The sequence below is a fragment of the Diceros bicornis genome, chromosome 5 (genome assembly GCF_020826845.1).
Source record: "Diceros bicornis minor isolate mBicDic1 chromosome 5, mDicBic1.mat.cur, whole genome shotgun sequence".
Taxonomy (NCBI): Eukaryota; Metazoa; Chordata; class Mammalia; order Perissodactyla; family Rhinocerotidae; genus Diceros; species Diceros bicornis.
In genome coordinates, this window is record NC_080744.1 from 72,044,430 (window position 1) to 72,070,473 (window position 26,044).

Here is a 26,044-nt window from a genome sequence, read left to right on the forward strand (position 1 = left end):
TATATATCCTATTGGTTCAGTGTCTCTGGAGAACCCTGACTAATACAGATTTCTATATACTAGCAATGAATAATCGGAAATTTAAAAAGACAATTCCATTTACAATAGCATCAAAAAAAATAAAATACATAGGAATAAGTTTAACAAAGGAAGTGTTAAACTTCAGAAAACTGCATGACATTGTTGAAAGAAAGAAGACCTGTATGAATGAAAGAACATCGCATGTTTATGGATTGGAAGACTTAATATTGTTAAGATAGCAATCCTCCCCAAATTGATCTATAGAGTCAATGCAATTCCTATCAAATTTGGCTTTTTCGCAGAAATTGATAAGCTGATCATAAAATTCGTATGGATATGTAAGGAACACAGAATAATCAAAACAATCTTAAAAAAGAACAAAGTCGGAAAACATTCCCCAACTTCAAAAGTTACTACAAAGCTACGGTAATTAAGACAGTGTGGTACTGGCTTAAGGACAGATAGATAGGCAAATGGCATAGAATTGAGAGTCCAGAAATAAAACTTTACATTTATGGTCAATCGATTTTTTTGACAAGAATGCCAAGGTAATTCTATAGGGAAAGAATAGCGTCTTCTAATAAATGGTGCTGGGACAACTGAACGTCCACATGCAAAAGAAGACAGTTGGACCCCTTTGTTGTTAGTGCCATGCAGTCGATTCTGACTCCTAGTGACCCTATGTACAGCAGAGAGGAACCCTGCCTGGTCTTTTTTCGCCATCCTCTCACCTTGTGGCACTATATCATGCAGTGCTCCGCTGCTATCCATCGGGTTTCCATAGGCAATCTTTTCAGAAGTGGATGGCCAGGTCCTTCTTCCTAGTGTGTCTAGACTGGAAGCTCCACTGAAACCTGTCTACCATGGTGACCCTGCTGGTATTTGAAATATAGGTGGCATAGCTTTCAGCATCATAGCAACATTCGGTTGCCATAGTATGACGACTGACAGATGGGCGGTGTGATTTCCTGACCAGGAAACGAACACAGGCCACGGCAGTGAGCGCCAATTCTTAACCACTGGACCACCAGGACTGGCTTTTGGGGCCCTTCCCTAACACCATATGCAAAATTTAACTCAAAATAGATGAAAGGCCTAAATATAAGAGCTAAAATAAAACTCTTGGAAGAAAACATAGGCATAAATCTTCATCACCTTGGATTAGGCAATGGTTTCTTAGTTATAACACCAAAACCACAAGCACCAAAAGAAAAGTAAATTGGATTTCATCAAAATTTAAAACGTGTGCATCATAGGACACCATCAAGAAAATGAAAAGACAACCTATAGGATGAGAGGAAATATTCACAATCATATATCTGATCAGGGACTTGTATCCAGAATATATAAAGAACTCTTACACCTCAACAATAAAAAAAACATAATCCAGTTTTAAAATGAGCAAAGGACATTTCTTCACATAAGATATACAAATGCCAATAAGCATACGAAAAGATTTGAACACCATTAGGCACTAAGGAAATGCAAATCAAAACCACAAGGAGATACCACTTCACACCCACTAGGGTGACCATAATCAAAAAAAAAAAAAAAAGGTGATAAATGTTGGTGCAGAAGTGACGAAATTGGAACCCTCATAATTATGGGAATATAAAATCCTACAACATAGATGGACCTTGTAAATTGTATGCTAAGTGAAAGAAGCCAGACGCAAAAGGCCACATATTATATGATCCCATTTATAAGAAATGTCCTGAACAGGCAAATCCATAGAGTCAGAAAGTAGATTAGTGGTTGCTGGGGCGGGGGGAATGGGGAGTGAAGTACAGGGTTTCTTTTTGGGATGATGAAAATGTTCTAAAACTAGATTGAGGTGATAGTTGCACAACAGCATGAATATACTAAAAACCACTGAATTATACATTTTAAAAGGGTGAATTTATGTGAATTATATCTCCATAAAATAAATAACGGGATAAAAGGAAATATACATGTATCTACTCATTTCTGGGGGGAAAAAATGCAGTAAGCATAAAGCAGAAACTGAGTTTGGGTACCACAGGGAATGGGTGAGAACAGGGTGGAAAGAATGGGAGAGTGGGAATGGAGAGAGGAGGAGAAAGAGACATTTCTTTGATTATATTTTTTGTATAGCTCTTTTAGAACCATGGTAATGTTTTACATACATACATACATACGTACGTACGTACAACCAGGGGGTGGTGGGAAGCCACAGTAGAATACAAGCAGGGACAAACTGAACTGTATTGAAAATGATTAACATAACCACAACAAAGTGGGTGGAGAAGAAATGAACTAAATTAAGTAAGTTTAGAAAACAGTATTTTGACTGTATACCATAAGGCTAAAGTCAAAAATGACTTTATACAAATGTTATACACTAGTTAGTACATTTATTTTTCATGGGGCATAAATTAGCAATTGTGAAAATACTTTATTCTAGAATTGAACAAATCAGTAAATATATGTGGATAATGAGTCAGGTTGTCTCCCTGTTGGAAAAAAAAAATGAGAAATAAGGAAAGAGAGAAGGGTGGACTGAACTCTGTGGTGTTGGATTGGAATTTAAAATGTCAGTATGAACTCATGGTTTTAAATATTAGATACAAATGGATCGATACAGAAATAAATAGAGATACGTATGTTAAATACATATAGATATATTTCCTAGCTCTGTTTACGAGAGGGCCTGGAAGCAATGACACTCCAGTAGCAAAGAAATCTAGCATCCAGATCTTGGTTTTTAAACATCATTCTCCAATTAAAAACCAGGGCTTCTTGGAGAAATGGTTGATTCTAGAATTGAGGCAGGAAAAAGTTGGGCCTGGAACATCTTGTGGTGCCAAAAAGTAAGGAAGTGATCAAAATGCAAGCGAAGGGGGCCGGCCTGGTGTCTTAGTGGTTAAGTTCCCGGCTTCTACTTTTGTGGCCTGGGGTTCATGGGTTCGGATCCTAGGCACGGACCTACTCACTGCTTATCAAGCCATGCTGAGGCAGCATCCCACATACAAGAGCTACAACTGTACAACTATGATACACAACTATGTCCTGGGACTTTGGGGAGAAAAAAGAGGAAGATTGGCAATAGACGTCAATGCAGGGCCAATCTTCCTCCAAAAAAATAAAAGGAAGTGAACAGGGCAAGCCCCCGTGGTTAAGTTCAGTGTGCCCTGCTTCAGTGGTGCGGGTTCAGTTCCTGGGCACGGACCTATGCCAATCATCTGTCAGTGGCGGCGGCTCACATACAAAAAAAGGAAGATTGGCAACAGACGTTAGCTCAGGGCGAATCTTCCTCAGCAAAAAAAGAAAAGGAAGCAAACATGTCAAAAGGGAGCCAGGAACCAAATCGGAGTTCCCAATGGCCAAAGCTAGGACAATTTAAGCAACAAAATAAAAATAATCTTATATTATAACCCATGGAATAAAATAAATATCCATTAGTCCATACTGACATATATATATATATATATATATATATATATACACATACATACATGAAGGGATATACCTCCTTATATAATTTCAATTAATAAATGTGGAAGGAATAATGGAAGTAGAAAATCACCATTAGGCAAACATAGTATTAATAATTATTGCAGGCAAGAACTATTGATGGGTGCTAAAATTAGTGGGCCAAAGAATAAAACAGAAACAGGACATTTTTGTGGTCTCAAAGTATTCCTCCACAAGATACTTAATAGTGAAGAAACCTAGCAGACACTACCTTAACTAAGTAATCAATGTTAACATTACCAATAATAAGACTCATATACCCCCTAATATGATGCACTGAAAAGGATACAACTTCATTTCTGTGGTATTCCCACCAGAAATGTATAACCCCAATCTAATCACAAAAAAACATCAAACCCAGATTGCATTCTACAAAATACCTGACCAGTACTCTTCAAAAGTCTCAGGGTGGTGAAAGACCCTCAGGATTTCATTTGGGGTGTGAGAAAAAAGGAGAGTAAAAAAAGAATCCAAAAAATTTGCTTGAGTGGGTGGAAAGATGGAAATGCCATTAACTAAGACGGTGAAGGATGCAGGGTTACAGGTTTGAGGGGTGGTGACAATCAAATATTCAGATTTGGACGTAGTGAGTTCAAGATGCTTGTTAAACATCCAAGTAGAGGGAAATCAAATCGGCAGTGGAGGGCTGGCCCCGTGGCTTAGCGGTTGGGTGCGCGCGCTCCGCTGCTGGCGGCCCGGGTTCGGATCCTGGGCGTGCACTGACGCACCACTTCTCCGGCCATGCTGAGGCCAAGTCCCACATACAGCAACTAGAAGGATGTGCAGCTGTGACATACAACTATCTACTGGGGCTTTGGGGGAAGAAAAGTAAATAAATAAAATTATTAAAAAAAAAAAAAATCGGCAGTGGAATATATGAGTCTGCATTTCCCAGGGGAGGTCTGGGCTGGAGATAGGAATTTGAGAGTCATAAGCATGTGGTTGATCCTTCAAGTTATGATACCGAATGAGATATTTGAAGTGTGGGTGTAGATAAGGAAGAGAAGAAAGCCAAGGACTAGCCAGGGACACCCCAATATTTAGAGTTAGGCAGTTAGCTTGGGGAGATGAGGAAGATTCATCAAAGGAGATGGCGAAAGAGTGGCCAGTGAGATAGGAGGAGAACCAAGAGAGAGCGGTGCCTCAGAAGTCAAATACAAAGCGAGAGTCATCCACTGTGTCAAATGTCATTATGTCAAGAAATTCAAGCACTGAGAATTCATCCTTGAACTTAGTAGTGGGGATAAAAGTCTGGTAGTAAGGATTCAAGAGACAATGAGAGGAGAAAAATTGGAGACAGCAAGCATAGATACTCTTTTGAGGAGTTTTCCTGTGAAGGAAAGCAGAAAAATAGGGTGGTTGCTGAAAGACTGTGTGTTTGGTTTCATTTCTTTTTATCTTAGGAGAAATTACAGCAAGTCCATGTGCTATGAGACTGATTCAGTGGAAAGGGAAAATTCTGTGATGCTGAAGAGATGTTCCTAAGGAGGCAATAAGGAATGAGATTTAATACACAAGTTTAGGAGTTGGCCTTCAAACAAATGATTCACAATAACAATAGGAGGGAAGAAAAATATACCAGTCAAGATGCAAAGTAGTTGGTAGATATGGTGGGGAGGACATGTGGAAGTTCTCAGTGAAACAGAAAGCAAAGTCAATGGGAATTAAACTGTGTCAAAATAATTGTGTCGCAAGTGTCTATAATAAACGCTTCCTGTATGTATATACAGTCTTCTGTTGCTCAAATAGCATAGTCATTAGCCTTCAACTTTAGAACAGTTCCAGAGAACATTGGTCATGGCTTTGGTTCTCGTGTGAGCCAGTTAGATTTACTCTGTTAAGGCAATAAATCATAGCCCAAGACTCAGTCAGCTGTCTTAAAAATCCTGCCTTTGGTCATAAGGTAGATGAATCAGAGAAAACCCACCAACACTGTGGAAAAATGATTTAGCCATGCCCATCCTGATGCTGTGTCCCTAATAGCATCTTCCAGCAGAGCTACTGATTATAAAGAAAACATTTGTTTTATCTTCATGTTCCAGGGAATTATACAAAGCAACATTTCCCTGTCAGTAACTCTATGCCCTCAGCAAAAAGTTTCCAGATTCAAAATAGTGACGACTAGTTTAAGTTGGGGCGATACTACAGGGAGGGCACACATAAGAGGGTGGAGGGTAACGAAGAGGGAGGGTGAGGACACCCACCTGGCTGCTGAATACCCACGCCATCAGTGCGGAAACCAGTTTCACCCAGCTGGCTTTCACACACAGTTTCAACTTGTGAAAGGGATGGGGAAGGAAGTAAAAGGTCTGGGCGGCACCATGGGATCAGGAGGAAGTGCCACAGAAAGAGGAGGCCCAGGGCAGTGAGTACCAGTGTGGGTCCTCTGTGACCTACTCACCCAACTCTATGACCTTGGGCAAGTTTGTTTCCTGCTTTTAAGCCTGTTCTTCAATAGTAAAATGGGGTAATATCTACCTCAGAGGACTGCCATGAAGATTGAAAGAGATTATGTATCTAAAGTTCCTAGCATGCAGAAAACAATCAGCAAACAGCCGTTACTGTCTTCCATGCTATTACTGGGAATGTGATGGCCAGCCTCACCCCAGCCTCAGGTGTTGCCTATTCCAAAACCAATTACCATTCATTCTTTATTTTTTAAATAAATGTTTATTGAGCTTTCATCTGGCTCTCAGATAAAACAGTGAGCACAAACAGGCAGGGTTCTTGCCCCTATAGAACTTACTATCTGTTGAGGAAACAGACATATTGATTTAAAAGTCACACAAATATAAAACTGTAATTGAGATAGTGGTGTTTTGAGAGACTGTAATAGGAGAATTTAACCTAGTGAAGGAAGGCAAGCCTAAAGAAGTAACCTTTGAATTGAATCTGAAGGGCAAATAATCATTAACTAGGTGAGGAGGTAGAGAAGTGTTCTAATCAGAGGGAACAACATGCATCAAAGTCTGTGGCAGAAGGTGCTGAAAACAGGCCAACGAAGCTGCAGAAGAGACAGACCACCACGGAGGACACAACTGACATGAAATGTGAGAAACGAAGTGAGGGCCAAACATGCAGAGAGCCTGGTAGAGCGTCAACAAGGCTTTAATGTACAATGACGATGTCCTTTTAGGATTAAATAAGAGTGCTTTATGATTTTATTTGGGCATTAATAGCATTCCACTTTAAATTAGTATTTGGGGCGATGTTTATTTCTCTCCTTTTGTACTTTTCCTTATTGTTTACATTGTTTATAATGAGTGTTTATCATTTTTCCACAAAACAAGCTTTTTTCTAAATCCCTTCATTGAGATATTATTTATCTACAACAAAATGCACTTAAGTGTACAACTCTATGAATTTTGACAAATTTATACCACCACGAAGATGGAGAACATTTTCATCACCCTAAAAATCCTTTCTCAGTCAATCTCCCCACCCCAGTCCCAGGCAACTACTCATCTGCTTTCTGTCACTATTTATTAGATTTGTCTTTTCTAAAGTTTCATGTAAATAATATAATATACTATGTACTCTTTTGTGAGTAGCTTCTTTCACTCAACGTAGTGTTTTTGAGATTATCCATTCCATTGCATGTATCAGTACTTCATTCCTTTTTTTGCTAAGTAATATTCCATTATATGGATATGTTACAATTTGCTTATCCACTCGATTGTTGATGAACATTTGGGTTGTTTCCAGTTTTTTTGGCCATTATTTTTTTTTTTAAAGATTTTATTTATTTATTCTTTCCCCCCAAAGCCCCAGGAGATAGTTGTGTGTCATAGCTGCACATCCTTCTAGTTGCTGTATGTGGGACGCGGCCTCAGCATGGCCAGAGAAGCAGCGCGTCGGTGCGAGCCCGGGATCCGAACCCTGGTCGCCAGCAGTGGAGCGCGCTCACTTAACCACTAAGCCACGGGGCCGGCCCTTTTTTGGCCATTATAAATAAAGCTACTATGAATAGTATGGACATACGTTTTTATTTCTTTTGAGTAAATACCTAGGAGCGGAATTGCTGGGTCCTACGGTAAGTGTATGGTTAAATTGATAAGAAATTGCCAAGCTGTTTTCCAAAGTAGTTGTACAATTTTACATTATCACCAGTAGTGTATGAGAGTTCCAGTTGCTCCACATCCTCCCCAAAGCTTGGTATTGTCAGTCTTTTTCATTTTAGCCATTCTGAAGGGTGAGCATTGGTCTCATTGTGGTTTTAATTTGCATTTCCCTGATGACTAATGGTGTCCAGCATGTTTTTCGTGTCTATTCACCATCTGCTTTTGTGAAGTGTATATTCAAATCTCTTGCCCATTTTTAAATTAGGTTGATGGTTCTGTTATTGAATTATGAGTGTTATATGTATTCTGGATACAAGTCTTTTGTCAGACATTAGTGTGACATATATTATCGCCCATTCTGTGGCTTGCTTTTTTGAGTTTTTTTTTTTTAACAGCTTCATTGAGATATAATTCACATACCCTCCATTTGAGTTCTTAATGGTGTCTTTTTAAGGGTAGAATTTTTAAATTTTTTTTTTTTAAAGATTTTATTTATTTATTTATTTCCCCCCCAAAGCCCCAGTAGATAGTTGTATGTCATAGCTGCACACCTTCTAGTTGCTGTATGTGGGACGTGGCCTCAGCATGGCCGGAGAAGTGGTGCATCGGTGCGCGCCTGGGGTCTGAACCTGGGCCGCCAGCAGCGGAGCGCGCGCACTTAACCAGTAAGCCACCGGGCCGGCCCAGAATTTTTAAATTTTGATGAGTTCTAAATTACCAATTTTTTCTTTTCTGGTTCAGATTTTTTGTGCTGTAGCTAAGAAATCTTTACCTACTTCAGGTTATGAAGACTTTCTCCTATGTTTTCTTCTAGGAGTTTTATAGTTTTAATTTACTTTTAGGTCTATGGTCTGTTTCACTTTCATTTTTGTGTATGCTGTGAGGTAAGAGTTGCGTTTCATAAAAGCCTTTTTTTTTCCTAAGTAAGAAACAACACATGTAATAAGCTGCAGTTTGAAAACCAGGTCAAAACCAAGCTGGAAATGGTCACTGATTTCCCAGTGTCACTTTGTTAACAAGATCACTGTAGTGTAAAAGCCAGGGTTTGTGGTTTCTTGTGCAAATATTTTCCAGGTAGCAGTACTCCTATACGTACTTCCTGTTACGTCCGTTCATGACTATTCATTCCCACCACTTAGCTCTGATAAATGCAAAAATGAATTAAACTTAACACAGTTGGGCAGGGGGAGGGGAGGCACTTGGCTGAATGAGGTGAAAGAAAATGCTCCCTGTCCTCTGTAGATACAAGCTCCAGGTGGCATAGGCAGCTGCCTCTCAGATGTGATTCAGTAAGTAAGCCAAAGCTACCTCTGCCCAAGATATTTCCCTGCTGACTTGCCCCAGTATCCTACTCCCCATAATTAAGCATGAATTAACTGAAATCCCCCATGAAAATGCACATGCCCTGAGAGGGAGGGGCTCTGGTTTCCCTACTAGATCTATCAACAACTTCCTCAGAAAGGTAATGCAAGCCCCATGGGGGTAGAGATTGTGTTGTGGGAAGAAATGGAAGAGTGGAAAGGTCTAGAACAAGGTATAGTGCTCCATATTGCAATAAAATTTGCCGACCTAAAAATTGGAACATAGGGTCTAACAAAAAGCATAATTTTCTAATTAGTGAATTTTTTTTAAATGTAAAGTTTAACAATGGCTCAACATTGAATTATTTACCTAATTAACTGTCTTTGTTCAAGCTAGCCCAGAGTATTCTGCAAATCTGGTGGCCATATCCACCAACTCCAAACGGCAGGCCAGGGAGTGAAGTTTGGTGGGGGAGTGACAGTGGAAAACCCCAAGCATCCAGGGGCACTGGGGATTACAGAAAGCATGGGGCCCAGAGGGAGGTGGGAAGCAGACCCCACCCACTGTGCAGTGTAGACTAGCAGAAATGACTTTTGGGTAATGGGCATACATTTAAGAAAATCTGCCAAGGGGCAGAAAGGACACCACCTTCTTGGTCATCATCCCTTTAATTCAATATCTGTCGCCTGTACTGAGCTTTATCCTTTAACAAGACTTCCAGGCAGGACACAAATTACATATAGAGACAAATACATACAATTTATTCATTAAAAAAGGGACAAAATTTCTGTAACTCTGGAATGTCAACGTACATCACCAAAGCTGTTTGTTTAGAAGAAATAAGTATTGGCAATACTTCTTGTTAGAGTCAAGAAAATTAGGCAGTTTTCCCAAGATGGAGTGTCCTTTTTGGTCAATAGTATTGCTTCAGGAAAAAAAATATTTCACAGATCTTTCCGGTAACTTCCAGAAAAGTCAGCCAGCCAGATTTGGGTTCAAACTTCTTTACAAAGCCATTTTCCTACAAGAGAATAAATTTAACATTTTAAAAATCAGCGGAGACTAAGTTTGCTGGAATGAAAAGCAAAGAAACTTTCGTTTAAATAACGCAGATAGTTAATCTGTGTACTTTCACTAGTTTTATCCTGTTCATCCTCATCATCATTTGCTATCTCCAAGTCCAGACTGCTCTAGAGCAGCACTGACCAATAGAACTACAGAGCAAGCTACATATGTAATTTTAATTTAATAGCCACCTTTTTAAAAGTAAAAAGAAAGGCAAAATTATTTGAAAATTATTAATTGAATTGTTATGATTTCAATATGTAACCAATATGGATATTATTAATGAGATATTTTACATTCTTTTTTTTGTATCAAATCTTTAAAATCCAATGTGTATTTTGTACTCACAGCATATCTTAATTCAGACTAGCCACATTTCAACTATTTAATAGTCACAAGTGGCTAGTGGATACCATATTGGACAGCACAGCTCTAGAGGAGAGAAAGTCTCATTTTTTTTTCTCTTTTTCAATTGTCTGACATTAAAATATGCATTTATGTTTGTAAACCGTATTGTGAGGACCCACAATAAAGCTAAATAAAATCAGTGCCTCTGAGCCTACGAAAAGGTTGTTGTTTCTATTACAGTTCATTCTCTTTTTGATAAGACATAGGTTTTTTTTTTGTTTTTGTGCTCTTTTTTGGTGAGAAAGATTGTCCCTGAGCTAACATCTGAGCCAATCTTCCCCTATTTTGTATGTGGGCTGCCACCACAGCATGGCCTGATGAGCGGGGTCTAGGTCCACACCCGGGATCCGAACCCGCGAACCCCAGGCCATGAAAGCAGAGTGTATGAACTTAACCACTGTGCCACTGGGCCAGCCCCAATCAGACATAGCTTTAAAAAATCTTTTTAAATAGAGTATCACAGTGAACTGAACTCTATATTTAATTAATTTATGATCGGTAGTTATAGAACATCCTCACTGAAAAGTACCTCTGAGATCATGCAGCCTAATGCCCTCTCTTATTTTGACAAATGAGGAAACTGAGGCCCAGAAAAAAATAAATTACCTAAGGTTACCCAACTTAGTGCCTGGACTGTACTAGAATGCAAACACTGTTCTTTTCACTCCATAAATTTCCAAACAACCACCAAAAGGATTAGGAAATTGTTAAAACAATTTTTTAAGTGTTCATCTAGTAAACATTTGTTCTACCTCTAGCAAGTTCCAGATTCTGGGTTACAAATGCCTTCAAGTGGTTCATAACCTAGTGTGACTAATTCTTAAAAGTAAACCACACATATCTCTTTGATAGCTGGAGGAGACCTGAGAGCTCTGCTGTGCCTTGGAATCATCTCTTGGAGAATCCCCTGCAGCACAGAACAGATTAATGCCAGTCAGGGGAATTTTCCACTTAAAAGATTGCCCAAGAAAGCCAGCTTCTGCCTATGTGTTAAATGCAAAGTCATGTTCTCAGACACATGCGGTCGTGCCCGAACAGAGGGAACCAATGGCTGCTTCTTTCTTCTTCCTCTTCTCCTCCTGCCCTTACACATACATTTCCCACATATTCTAGGCATGCATCCACTTCAATGCTCCCCTTCCTAGAATTTTCATAAACCCCATATGAATGAGGTACTCTAAAATGAGTTTTTATTATTGTGACATTTATCATTGTCTATTATGATTGGGCAGTTAACATGTCATCTTACATACATTCAACTTCTAAACTAAAGAGAATGAACAAAGGAAAAAACTGACAAATTCAGCTGTATGAAGATTAAATTTTTTAACAACTATAAAAAGCTAAAATTAAAAGAATGACAGAATTATTCTTTTAATCAGATAAGAATCTGATTAAATAAGAATTAATAAGCATCACAACAGCTAACACGTGGAAGTAATCCAAGTGTCCATCAACCGATGAATGGATTACCAAAACGTGGTATATTCCTAAAATGGGATATTATTCGGCCTTAAAAAGGAAAGAAGTTCTGCAACATGCTACAACATGGATGAACCTTGAGGATGTTATGCTAAGTGAAATCAGCCAGTCACAAAAAGACAAACACTGTATGATTCCACTTATATGAGGTACTTGAGTAGTCAAATTCACAGAGACAGACAGCATAATGGTGGTTGCCAGGGGCTAGGGGGATGGGAGAATGGAGAGTTATTATTTAATAGGTATAGAGTTTCAGATTTACAAGATGAAAAGAGTTATGGGGATGGATGGTGGTGATGGTTGCACAACAATGTGAATGTATTTAATACAACTGAACTCGACACTTAAAAATGGTGAAGATGGTAAATATATTATGCGTATTTTAACAAAAGAAAAAAAGAAGAACAAGAAGACTAGGAAACTCTTTACATTTGCCATGAAAGATTTCATTCAAATGTAAGAGAAAAACCATCAAGCCTTTAATAGTTAAAGAGGCAAAGCCTATTGAAAAGAGAAATATAAATCATTAACAAGTGCATGGAAAAAATCCAACATTACTACCAGTTAAAGAAATTCACACATTAATACAATCTTACAGCTTTTTAGGCCTATTAAATTGACCTTGTTATTTTAAGTCTATTAAACTCTCAAAATTATATTTAATGCTATTGCCCAATGCTAGTAACGCTGTTGTGACATTGTTCCCTTGATATAATCCTTTTGGAAAGCAATGTGTATTCCAACATGTATGAGGAGTGTCATTACACTGGTATCTTATGAACCAGTTATTCCATTAGAAGTTGATCATGAGGTAGTCTTCTAAAACGTGGAGGGAAAAATATACCCATGTTCAGAATTGAAGCATTATTTCTAAGAAGGAAAACAGGAAGCAACCCAATTGTCTAACAACTAGGAATTGGTTAAGTAAATTCTGATGCATAACATTGGTGAAATACTCATTAGAAATGTTAACGTGGAATATGTGAGACAGTGTTGAAAGTATTTATAATATAATGTCACATGAAAAAACTCTTATGTTCACCTTGATTATAATTGCATACAACGTACGCATGTAGACACTTTAGGGTAATGGGAGTGATTTTTCTTCTTTCAAACAATATTTTTTAATGATGCTATTTGTATTTTAAAACCATTATGTAGAAATAAACATACTTTTGGATTTGATACCCTGTCAGTAATGCAGTAGTGAACAAGAAATGCCCAGATCTGGTTATTTCTGGAAACAGTTTATTAGATTCAGTTACCTTGGCTTCAAAAAAGCTTTAAGCATAAAACAATATCCTGTATCAATAACTCGAAGAAAATCAGACCTTCAGAATTGTTTAAAGATACAGAAAAATACCATGATGTTATTCCCACTTTTCTAGCAATTATTCATTCATTTATTCATTCAAGAAATATCTACTGAGCATTGACTACGTGCCGGGTACTGTTTTAAGCACTGGAAACACACTGGTGAACTAAACATACAGAATCCCTGCCCTCACTAAGCCTAAATTCTCATCACAGAGACCGACAAAAAACAGACCAGCAAATAAATAGGTAAGGAGATGTCCAGTCACAAGAACAGTTATGAGGGGCATAAAGCAGAGTATGGTGACAGAGTGGCAGTGGTACTGTCTTAGATGGGCTGATTAAGGAAGAGTCCTCTGAGGAGGCAAATTTGGAGCAGAGACCTGAGTGAAGGGAAGAAGGGAGCCATGTGAACTTCTGGGGGGAGATTATTCCAGGCAGAGGCAACAGCAAGTGCAAAGGCTCTGAGGGTGGAGTGTGCTTAGTTTATCCAGGGAGGCTGCAGCTATGAGAGCACAAGAAGTTTTCATAGAAAGTGAGGTCAGAGAGGTAGTTAGGGGCCAGATCCTGTAGGGTTTTGGGTACAGTGGTCAGGACTTTGTATTTTTATTCCCAGGGTGAAGGAGTGTTTGGGAGGGTTTTAATTAGGCCAGGACGTGATCTAATTCACTGCTATGTGGAGAATAGACCATAACAGGGCAAGAATGAAAGCAAGGAAACTGGTAAGACTCAGTCAAGTGAGAGGGGAAAGAGGCCCAGGGGCACTTGGTAGAAGAAGGTGCAGCCAACAGGACTTGCTGATAAGTTGGATGTAGGGCACAAGGGAGAGGGGTCAAGGATGACGCCCAAGGTTAGAGAGCCAGCACTTAGAGAGTGCTCCTGAAGGACTCACAGGGAGCCTTCAATTATGTTTCACCTTACTTTTCATTAAATGATTTTTAGAATCTCAAGTTAAAATTCAAAAGAAATATAAGAAGAATTTGGCTCCAGAATCTATTTAAAAAAAGGATATATAAGAATACTTGAGATTGTATCACCTCACTACTAGATCTTTACACCTTTTGGAAATGCCTTTGCGAAACTGAACAGTCAATCATCTGCGTGTCTCCATACTTCCTTTGATTTGGCCTCAAATTGACCAGACTGTTATTCAGAGCAAGAAGATCATAAAAAAAATAAAACCTAATTGGGTGAACTCTTATGACTCAGGCTTTAATATGCTGGCTACTGGGAAAGCACCAACTCTGACTGTACATCCCTACTTTCAAAGGGGCTTTCTTTTGGTATGAGAGGAGTTTTAAGAATTGTATATTTAAACTTCTTGGAATTTCCCAAATAACCTTCATAGTTGTATTATAGTTGACAGTTTACAAAGCACTCTTATAGAAATGGTCTTTAATCTTTTAACTTCCCTTCTAAGGTAGGTATTATTGTCTTCATTACATATTATGTGTATAATTTATATTATATTATATTATATTATATCATCTTATATTATATTATATACATTATATAAGGAATCTGAGATCTGAGTCTCAGGTTACCTCAGTGACTTACCCAAGATCATATCTTTAGTGAATGAGAAAATCAGGATTCAAATCTCAGTTTCAATGTTAGTTCATTCAATCATTCCATCAACAAGTGTTTGTTGGGTACCTTCTATATAATAGGCCCTAAGCCAAGCATGGGGTACACAGTGGTGCATTAGGTAGACATGATTCCTCCTGTGTGGAGCTGAGGGCTGAGGGTTCTTTCTGCTTCACCAGCACAGGCACAAGGGAATGCTTTACTGAAGAGGGCAAAAGTAGGAAAGCCACCTGATTCAAAGGGAAAGGTGATCCCAAAGTGTGAGACATGAGTTTCACCTCTTGCACATTCTCATGATGGGTTTTCTTTTTTAATTGAGGTGTAATTCACATACAACATTATGTTAGTTTCAGGTGTATGACAAAATGATTCCATATTTGTATATATTGCAAAATGATCATCACAAGTTTAGTTAACATCCATCACCTCACATAGTTAAAAAATTTTTTTCCTCGTGATGAGAATTTGTAATTTACTCTCCTAGCTACTTTCAAATATGCAGTACAGTACTATTAACTATAGTTGCAATGCTGTACATTACATCCCCATGACTTAGTTATTTTATAACCGGAACTAATGGTTTTTAAGAACCATTCTTGCCTCATGAATGCTGAAGACAGCTGAAAAATAGCACTACTTCTCCTTTCAGATCTCAGGAGAGCCCATCCATTTTCAGCACTTCAAACTGGCACAGGGGACAGGAGGAAATAATGGTAAATGTGGAAGAGGAAGAAAAAGAAGATGGGAAGCAGTAAAAAAAAAAAACGAGGGAAAAAAAGAAAAGAAGGAAGGGAGGGGAAAGGGAGGGCAGAAGGAAGAAAGAAAGAAGAGTGGGGGGAAGGAAAGAACTCAAACTAATAAAAATGAGAAAAAGAATAAGTTATGAGATTATGAGTCCCATTATTGATACGCTGGTGTTGTTTTTCCCTTTTGGGCATCTGTTTTAGATGGTGACCAATCTCTAACTGTAGTTGATCATATAATTTATGGAGACTAAATATATTTAATCAGGGAAGTTAGACAACACTACTACCGCTAATCATAACAATAACCCTAAACTTTTATGGAGTATTTATTTGCAGAAACTGTTCTATGTGCTTTATATATAATATTAACTGATTTAATCCTTATACCAGTTCTAGGAGATAGGTAGCTGTATTCTCCCCATTTTACAGATGAGGAAACAAGGCTTAGAGAAGTTGAGTAACTGGTTTGCGTCACACAGGTAGTAAACACTGGAGCCCAGAAATAAACCCAGGTCCATCTGATTCAGATTTTATTCTTAATATATATGCTGTCCTCATATACCACATTCTCGATACAAAAGTTTTCATAAAGCCTCTGGCCACTTTTAGAATTTAATTAAATTATAGGTATTCTCCAGTTGTAGGTTAAATGCTCTTCTCATCTTTCATTTAGACATGCATTTTTCATTTGAAGCCAATGAGAAGCAAATATAGATGACTATAGACAGGACAATAGCTCATGTGCTTTATAATCAGTGATTTTGGGAGTTTTTTCAGGAGGGTGAAAAGTGGGAAGCTGGTGCTCGTGTCTTGATAACGTAAAGTGCCTCTTCTCTTCCCCTCTTCCTGTGAGCCACCTGACTACTAGCATAGGCGTGTGATTGTGCTGCTTCCCCTGAAAGGAAGCATTCAAGAGTAAGTTCATTCATTGGAGCAGATTTGTCAACATCACTATGAAAAGAAGATACCAGTTTGCCATGCTAATATGTACTGACTCAAAAGCGCACTGCCTTCCGTTAACAGAATCAATGTCTGAGACGGGAAAGCAATATTGAGGTTGCTTTGAAATGACGTCTTAAAAAGTGTTTTCTATCATGTCTAAGACCTAAGCTATTGAGGTGTAAAAGTCAAGAGTTTAAAATCTACTTAAGGACTTCATGAAGGCTGAATGTGCAAGTGCGGGCACATGTGTGTATTTATATCTCCACTCAAGATAGGGTCATCCTGCCATATGCACACTTATACCTGTACCACCCCCGAAAGATGAGTACACTTCTAGAAATCCTCAGACAATTCCACACCCTCCAGTGATTATGACTTCTAGAGGCTCACAAAATTTATTGTGAAGAAGTTAAATTTTTAATAATATTTATCACTGTCTATGTGTTCCAAATACTTTGCTAGGCATTGGGAATACAATCCTAGCCCATAGAGAGCTTGCAAACTATATTTCTTGACAGCCCGTAGAGAGGTTCCAAACTAGTATTTCTCTACAGGCTCACACGTGAGCCTCCACGCTAGATAACTTTTGCCTTCACTTGAAACCTACACATCATAGCTGAAATTTCCACCAGTCCTTCAGTATAGCTTTCCACAGCCAACCGGAAGAAAATATGACTAAATATCTCACATGCTTCCTCCGGCCCCAAGTAAGCTGAGTTAGAAAAAAGAGTTCCGGAAAGAAAAGGTGATTGAGAAAGGGCAGCGGTTCCAGTAAGCCCTATCATTACGCCAGAAGGCCTTAAACAAAATGCAAAAGACATCAAGCAAAAGATGAATACGATTGCATCGAATTTTAAAACATTTATAATGACCAAAGACATCTATAGTTTTAAAAGACAACCAGTTAGAAGATATCTGCCACATATATAAAAATAATTTTATCCAGAATATTCAAAGAATTCCTACAAATCAATGAGAAAAAGACATAATAATAGGAAAATGGGTAAAGAATATAAACAGGCAATTCCCTGAATAAGAATTACAAATGGTCAATAAACATGAAAAGATGCTCAACGTGAAAAGATGTTTAACCTCACTAGCAATCAAGGAAATAAGAATTAAAATAACAAAATAAATTAGGTATATTTTTTAACCCAACTGAGTGGGGAAATTATGACAGAATGCTATAACCTAGTGTTAGTCAGCTGGGGCGGGGGGAGTGTCGGGGGCTCCACAAGCTGCAGACAGGAGGGTGACTTGGTAGAGCCACTGTGGAGGGCAAGGATCTAGTAAATTCAAAAATGTACACACACCTTGACCCAGTAATTCTATATCCCAGTATCCACCCTAGAAAAACACATGCGAAAGGGAGGAAGGTATGAATAAAGATATTCAATGAAGTATTATTTGTGATAGCAAACTCTGGAAATAACCTAAATATCCATCAGCTAGAAATGGCCAGCCATTCGACAGTATTTACATACAACAGCACTCTTGAAAATACTATTTTTAAATACCGTTGGGTGAAAAAAAGCAGAAAAAGTACCATGTACTATTTATACATATAAAAATTTTGGGGGGTGGGCACAAGGGGTGAAGGGGTGCATTTATATGGTGACTGACAAGTAACAATGTACAACTGAAATTTCACAATGTTATAAACTATTATGATCTCAATTAAAAAAAAAGTATGGAAGAAAAAATTTTTTTACGAAGAAATACTATGTATATTTTCTATGGATATATTCAATAGGCATATTTTGCATGTAAAATAATTGATAGCAATGGTTACCTCTGGGGAGAGGGGAGGGCCAGGATTGGGGGTTGGAGAGAGGATCCATGGAGACATAAGTGCTTTAAAAAAGTATTAAGTGTATTGGGATATAAAGAAAAACATAAACATCCAGCTGTGAAAGGCCACTTATCAACATGAGTTCTAATATAGACCCCCTATATGGTCTTGGCTTTTTGAGGCATTGATAATAAAGTGAATTTTTATTAGGAAATTCTTGAATAACCTTTCTTGCTATTGGTGCAGTACATTATTTTTTTTATCAACAATCGTCAATAGCCAGAATTTGTTATACTGGAAAACTGGAAAAAATCAATTTGTAAGCAATAAACTTGCAAAAATTTAGACCTATCTTTTACAACATAATAACAGCATCTAATACCACTCTTCCTGTACTAATTCTACATTGTCATGACAACCAACGCTAGCAAGAGCTAAGTCCTAGACTAGACTCTGCACTGCTGCCTCTGAAGATGTGTTAGAGAGCTGCTTTATAAGTCCCCAAACCTCCTTCCTGTAATTTACAGTTAGGAATAAAAACTGGAACCAAAAGTGTTTTCTAACTGTAAAGTTCTAGGATTCATTGGAAATGAGCCAGAAATTTCTTCTTATTTTAAAAATTAAAAACTTTTAAAACAAATCACCCAAAGAAAATACAATCCTTAGGTAGATTTTTTTTGAACTCCCAAGAAAACTGTCAATTCTTATTTCAAAGTAAAGAACAATGAAGAATATTTCTATCACACATACCCAGCCTCCATTTTGCCTTATCCATTCTCCTGTGTTTTTCGTTATGAACTCAGCAACAAAGTAAGAAATCTCCTTGTAAGTATCCACATCTGGGGCAATTCGCTCTGGTAGAAGTTTCTTGATGAGAATACCTTCAAATGCAAATATGGTCACAATTCTTCCCCAGTTAATGATGCCATCTTCAAATTCCTTTTCCATCACTTGATTGAATATTGTTCTGGCAGAATCTATGGACACAACATCAAAATTGTCCAAGCATGGTTTCAGATTCTTCTCAACTTCGTTTTGAACTGAGAAAGCAATGTCTTGTAACACTCTGGATGTTTTGCTTGGACCAGATCCGGGTTGTGGTATCTGCAGGACGTACTTCAGATAGTCCTGGGTCAGCATGTGAATATATCCAAACTCACAGTCTGTCATCTTCTGCCTGCTGAAACGCGAAGTCTTGAGCTTGTTGTTCACCTGGAGGTGGCTGAGGCTATTTGAAGCGAAAGCTCACAGAACTTGACGGGATATGACACATAATGATATCTAGAGGCTGGTGGAATTTCTGTTTGCATCACTTGATAATATCCTTCCTCCTAGTTACTTTCATGAGTAGGCTGTATGTGAAAGAGAAAGTTTAAAATGTGAAAGAGGAAAATGTTTCAGAGAGGCCACTTCCTCATCCTGTAAATGATTAATTCAGCTTTAAAAGTCTTAAATGAAATGATGTGGAGAAATTAGACCCCTAGCACATCGCTGGTGAGAATGTAAAATGGTACAGCCCGTGTGAAAATTTGGCAGTTCCTCAAAAAGTTAAATATAGAATTAACATATGACCCAGCAATTCAGTTATAAGGATATACCCAAAAGAACCAAAAACAGGTACTCAAATACTTATGCACTAATGAATGTTCACAGTGGCATTATTTACAATAGCCAAAAGGTAGAAACAATCCAAATATTCATCAACAAGTGAATGGATAAACAAATTATGGAACATTATTCAGCTGTTAAAAGGAATGACGTTCTGATACATACTACAACATAGATGAACCTCAGAAACATTATGCCAAGTGAAAGAAGCCAAATATGAAGTCACATATTGTATGATTCCATTTTTATGAAATATCCAGAATAAGGAAATCCATAGAGACAGAAAGCAAATTGGTGATTGCTGGGGACCGAGGGGTGGGGGGAGTAGCTGCTTAATAGGTACAGGGTTTTATTGTGTGGTGAAAATGTTTTGGAACTACAGAGAGGTGGTGGTTGCACAATCTTGTGAAGATACTAAACACCGAATTGTTCACTTTAAAATGGGTCATTTTACATTATGTGAATTTTACCTCAAAAAAAAAGTCTTAAATGCAGCCTAGTGGCTAAACTGGATGAATGAAAATTTGGAACGGAGATTACTCTAGAACTTTTATAGATAGAAAACGAAGTCCTGCTTTCAGCCAACACTGTTAATTCATGTATGGATCAGAAATTGTGGGACCAGAAAGAACCGGACCTAGAGTCAGAGGACCCAGACTTGGTCCAAATCCCTCTTTCCTTACTCACTGTATGCCCTAGGTTTGTAAAATGGGACAATACATGTTGACATCAGAGGGTTGAGGTGAAGTGAAACAAGACGACCTATGTAGCACCTGTCACCATGCAGGCGCTTAATCAATGCTAGTTCCCCATCATTCTTTCATGGACTAATGAGGAACTGGGCTTCCCAGTAAGGGCATAACTTCATAAGTGCACAGTTTGAAGTGAAATGCAAATCTCTCATTTTATTTAGCTTTGGCAGCAATTTTGGGAAACAGCTGGCGGACATGGCAAAATTACTGGTTAAGAGGAGCGCTGGGGATTTGAAGGCAGATTTCAAGTCTCCTCACCAGAGTACATGACAATTAAGGCAGTTAGAGAACCATATTCCTGTCTGCTAGCTGCATCTTTCTGTTGACTGAAGGGCCAGTGCTGCTATTAGGCAGGAGTAGTGGGTGGGAGAAAGAGGAGACAATTCAGGGTTTCTGGAGAAATTGAATTCACTTTTTTTTCCATCCACGTATGGAGTGACTTTGATTGTTACATCAGTGTCTATGAACAGCTGCAAACAGGGGGAAAAAAGGTCACATATAACTTGTATTTCTGAACTATCACCAAGGGGTTAGGAGGAAGGGAGAGATGCTGCTTAGGGTGCTGGTTAATAGGGACTTGTGGCAGCCATGAAAATGCACCTCTCAGACCTCCTACTGCAGGAATATAATTGACTAAGGGCCCCAGCTGCCAGGATATGAATCTACCACCGATTTTGCACTGAGTTCATGCTCCCCACAGGCTGTTCTGAGTCAATGACTGAGCAAGGCGGGAATACTAAGACCAGTTCCTGAAAGTCAACCTCCTTTGAAGGGTAACTTTGATTCAATGACTTGCCATCAGCTTTGTGGAAACTTTCTTAGACCACGCTACAGCCTAAGATTCTTCCTCCCCAATCTTCCTTCCTGCTCTCTCTTCGCCAAGGTCAGCCCTGCATTGTGATCTGACAGTTCTTCCAGCTTCTTCTACCTCCCTTCCCATTTTCCCTTACAGGCATTTCCCCCAATAAATCTCTTACACATCTAATCTTCTCTTGGCTTTCTTCTGGGAGTACTGAACTGACATGGGACCTGTATAGAACAAAAGAGCATACAGACATGTGGTCAAGCCAATTCTCCAGGATTTCCCCTGGGGAGGTCCTCCCACTCCCTCTTAGACTACGTCTGTTGGCCCACAGGAGCATGAAGCCAAAAACAGGCAGCTTTCTCTCCTCAAATCATCGTTGAGCATCATAAGAACCATCAAAAGGATGGGAAAATTTGTTTTCTACCCCCCATTACGTTCCCATGATGATGAGCATTTCTGGAAAAATAGTATAAGCACGTGCTTTAAGAATTGCAATGAACATTCCAAGGGCAAGGTCTACATTTTCTCTCTCTCGCCAGAGCCTAAGCCTGGATCCAGGGAAGGCAGGTAGTTGATCTTTATCGAATAAATAAAATGCACGTACAACACAACCGGGGCCAACTACATTTAGGGCTCTATATTTCTGATCTTCTGGATCCAAAAAGGAGTTGCTTTAAAAATTCTTAAATATGGTAGCCTGCTTTAGTTTATTTTGGAGAGTTTCTAAATAATCACTTTTCAAGGATAGGTGAGAGAGAGAAAGACAAAGTGTTTTCCAAAAAGAAGTATTTCTTTGTAAATAAAGTGCAAAAAGACTGGAGTGGGGTGGGATGGGGTGGAGGGAAGTTTGGAACAGAGACAAGTAGCTGACCACGAACCAGGTGTGAAGATGAAGGGAGGTATCCTTTCTCAGTGCCACTATAATCTGTATCTGCACTCACCAGGTCTAGTATACAGGCCATAAGGACTGGCACCTGGTTCCCCATCCCCTGAGCCACTCTGTCCACACATGGAATTTTGTATTAAATTAGGGGTCCACCCCAGGTACACTCTGAGAGAGTCAACCAGAACGGGTGGGGTCTGGAGACCATATATGTATTCAAGTATTCCATAAGCATACACTAAGATGCTACTGAGTACCAGGGACTGTGTTAGGTGCTGGAGATAAAAATTTCTGCCCCTAAAGTATTTTCAGTCTGGGAGAAACTATGCCATATTACATACAGTCAAAGGAACTGCAGAAGAGAATAATTAGAGGAAGTTGCTACAGTACAGCTTCAAACATGAGGACCCTTCCTGGAACCCATTCTGGGGCCATGGAGCCAGGTTTGTGGCCATGTAACAATTCTAAGGTTCTGGAAAGCACATGAGTGACACTGGTCTATTGTGGATTGAGAGGGGCAGAGGGATTGGGGAGCGAGTGATGATAGAAAATGATTTCCCAAATCTGTCCACACCTAACAAGTACCTATGGCCTAAATAAGGTTTTTCTCTATGCTCTGTTTGTCCAGAAGTTTCTACTGTAGAAGCATAGAGTCCTGGCTAGGGCTGAGGGAACTACTAATGTTTGTCATGAGAATAACAATAAGAAGAGTACGAATCATCCTAATAATCAACAACTTCTTCCATTTGTAAAGTGCTTCTGGCTACATTGTTGCAATTATCACATACATATATGTGAACTACAACCTTATGTCTATTCAATATGCTTACATAAGTTTATACACATATGTTTCAGTTATCTATTGCTTTCTAACAAACCACCCCCCAAAATTTAGTGGCTTAAAATAATAATCATATATTTTGCTCATGAATGTGAAATCTGGGCAGGGCTCAGTTGGGATGACTGGTCTCTGCTCCACGATGTCTGGGGTTGAGCTGGATGACTCAAAGAGTCGGGACTAGAACAGCTGGGATTGGCCAGGTTTCTCTCTTAGTGTAGCCTCAGGATCCTTCTGTGTGGTCTCTTCAGTCTGGCAATCTCAAATGGGTCCTACTTCTTACATGTGGCTCAAAGTCCCAAAAGCAAATGTTCCAGGGACAAATGTAGGAGATGACAAGCCTTCTATAACACAGCTTAGAACTCACAAAGCAACATTTCTATCATTCTCTATTGGTAGAAGTAGTCACAAGCCTGCCCAAATTCAAGGGGAAGAAATAGAGACCACTTTTATAGATAGGAAGAGTGACAAAGAACTTGCAGCCATGTTTTTAAAACTGCCACAGTGTGCAAGTCACAGGCAAGATCACTTACACACACAATCATGTACAATTTAATCAATGTCATCCTCATACAATCCTTTGAGCTGTTAAGGCACCAGAAGGTACTTCAATGCCATCCTGCCGGCCTCTTCTCCCACCAGGCTACCACAGGGCTGAGAGTCCCCTGGGTTAGAACTCTCTGAAGATAGAAGTGTTCTAACTCTGTTGAGGCAAGATTGCCTGGAGAAGATCTCATTTTATCTCCCTCCTGATCACAGGGATCTCATTATGTCATTAGGTCACTTCCTGCTCTGACCAGGAAGCAGAAAGCAATGACTGACAAAGGGTAAGTTCTGATGCAGAACATGAGGGAAGAACCTTGAAGCTACTCTGGCTGATGAGTGGCCAGAGGAATCCATGCTCCAGGACAAGGATCCTGGGTGCGTGACCTCGGGGAGAGACTGCTGAGGTCAACTTCTCTTTTCACCAAGGCAGAACTTGGGCAGAAACTTGGTGGGTTTTTGGCTGCTTCAGAGGAGGTGGCTCAGGGGAACTCCCAGCCCTGATTTACTCTAGAGCTCCTCTGAGCTTATTGTGACTACTTCCCTTTTCCAAGGCCTGGAAAATTCTCTGCAGAGAACAATGGTTTTCAATGGTAGCACCATTGTAATACTAACGGGAGGGGGGAAATGCACAAGAAGCCACCTGCCTGCCTCCCTGTCATCTCCCTTGGTCCAGTGGGGCCAAGCCTTGACAATCAGAGAACACAATGGAAGCAAGTCCACTCCTCGTCAAGAAAAGCCAATGGTCTGATGTGACAAGGCTCCTGGTGGGAGCTTCGTTTCTATCTGAGGAGACTAATTTCCCGGAAATCCTTTGAGCAAATAAGCAAGCAGGATTTCCCCTGATTCTCCTGTTGTATTGGGAGCAAGGCTTAAGTGGGTGCTGGAGAGAACAACTCATTGTGAACCAAGGGAGCTGAGAGGCAAGGAGGGAAGGAGAGAGGTGTCAACAGATGTGGCCAGTGGGGTGGGATTTTTAACTAAGGCTGCAGAGGCCACAAAACAGAAGGAAGAGGAAGGAGTAGGGAAAAAAAAGCCAGGAGGGAGGTTAAAATTATGAATAGTCCCATATAAGATAGAATTTCTGAGTACGACATGGAACAATGTACTAATTTGTCCTTCATCCCTTCCCATCTGTGTGTACAGATGTGCACTCAGACCAGTCTTTCCTCACCCTCTCTGAATCTTACTTGAATACCCATTGATCATTCTGCTCACCAGCTCAGGATCCTCCAACGGCTTCCTGTCGCCTATGAAGAGGAGCCCAAACTCCTAACAGGATCTTCATACTCTGGCTTGACCTCCCTAGTCAACCTAATCTCACCCCACTCCAGATCCTTGCCCTGACTCTGCGGGGTGCTTTCCTGGCTCTAGGAATTTGTTCTTTCTGTTGTCTTTAACCAGAATGGCTTTTCCCTTTCACTCCTATTTCTCCAAATCCTCTCCATCATCAAGGCCCAGTCAAATGAAGCCTTCTCTACCCACCCTAGCCAGGAAAACTCTCTCAGTGTGCACTTCCACAGGAATTTGTGCCTGTGTAACAGCAAATCTCATGGTGTATATTATACAGCAGCTACTGTGCTGATTGTACCCACTGCTGGACTCCAGGCTGGCAGCTCTTCTAGGAAAAGGGCTGTCCTACTTATCTTTGATTCCTTAGGGCCAGCACAGTGATGGTCACATGCAAGGCTCATGATAGATGTTGACTGGATTCTATGAGTATCATTGTCAACAACATCGAGTATTTTGCAAATGGCCTACTTCACAACCAAATTGATACTGTGGCTGGAGCTATACTAGTTTTTCTGTTGAGTTTTACTCAGCAAAGCAAAAGTCAAATTTTCTTCTTTCCCCAAATGTCATCTTGGGAAAAGTTCAAGAGAAAAGCCTATTTGAATAGGAGCTTCAAGTGATTTGGGCAGCGGGCCTTGGACTTTCCACTGCCTTAAATGGAATGGCAAAAGATACGGTACAAATGGAGGAAGTAGAAGTGTGCTTTGTGATAGCAAGCGAAACTGAGCCCCTCAAGGGTAATTCTCTGCAGAGAGCCAAGAACTGAGAATACCTTCAAAGGGCAAAGTACTGAGAGCCAAAGCCACTCACTCAGCCAATTGCTCAACGAACTCTACTGAGCATCTACCACATGCCAGGCCCTGTTCTGGGTCCAGGGATGCAGATACACAGGTTTTGTTTCAGTGACACAGTGCTCACAGTGTAATGGGGTTTCACACAAACCACCAGAAAATTCAACTGCAGAATGTTAAATGTCACAATACATAACAACACTAGAGGGCTTCCCAGAGGAGGCTGGCATTCAAGCTGGCTCTTATGGGAAGAATAAAATGCTACCAGGCAGAGAGCACAGCATTGGTAAATATACACAGGTATGAATCCAGAAGT

The 26,044-nt window shown here is 39.6% G+C and overlaps 1 protein-coding gene and 1 pseudogene across 1 annotated transcript in view; one reads left to right on the forward strand and one right to left on the reverse strand.

The window, feature by feature from the left end:
- Positions 1–9,612: 9,612 nt before the first annotated feature.
- Positions 9,613–26,044, reverse strand: part of BCL2A1 (BCL2 related protein A1) — a 37,709-nt gene continuing 21,277 nt past the window's right edge. Inside the window, exons 2-3 of the mRNA XM_058542214.1 lie at positions 18,966–19,567; positions 9,613–9,900 (exon numbers count right to left, since the gene is read on the reverse strand). Coding sequence (XP_058398197.1) covers positions 9,793–9,900; positions 18,966–19,385 — 528 coding nt within the window. The 5' untranslated portion in view covers positions 19,386–19,567 and the 3' untranslated portion in view covers positions 9,613–9,792. The remainder of the gene's footprint in view (positions 9,901–18,965; positions 19,568–26,044) is intronic.
- Positions 23,915–26,044, forward strand: part of LOC131405588 (ribonucleoside-diphosphate reductase subunit M2-like) — a 50,730-nt pseudogene continuing 48,600 nt past the window's right edge.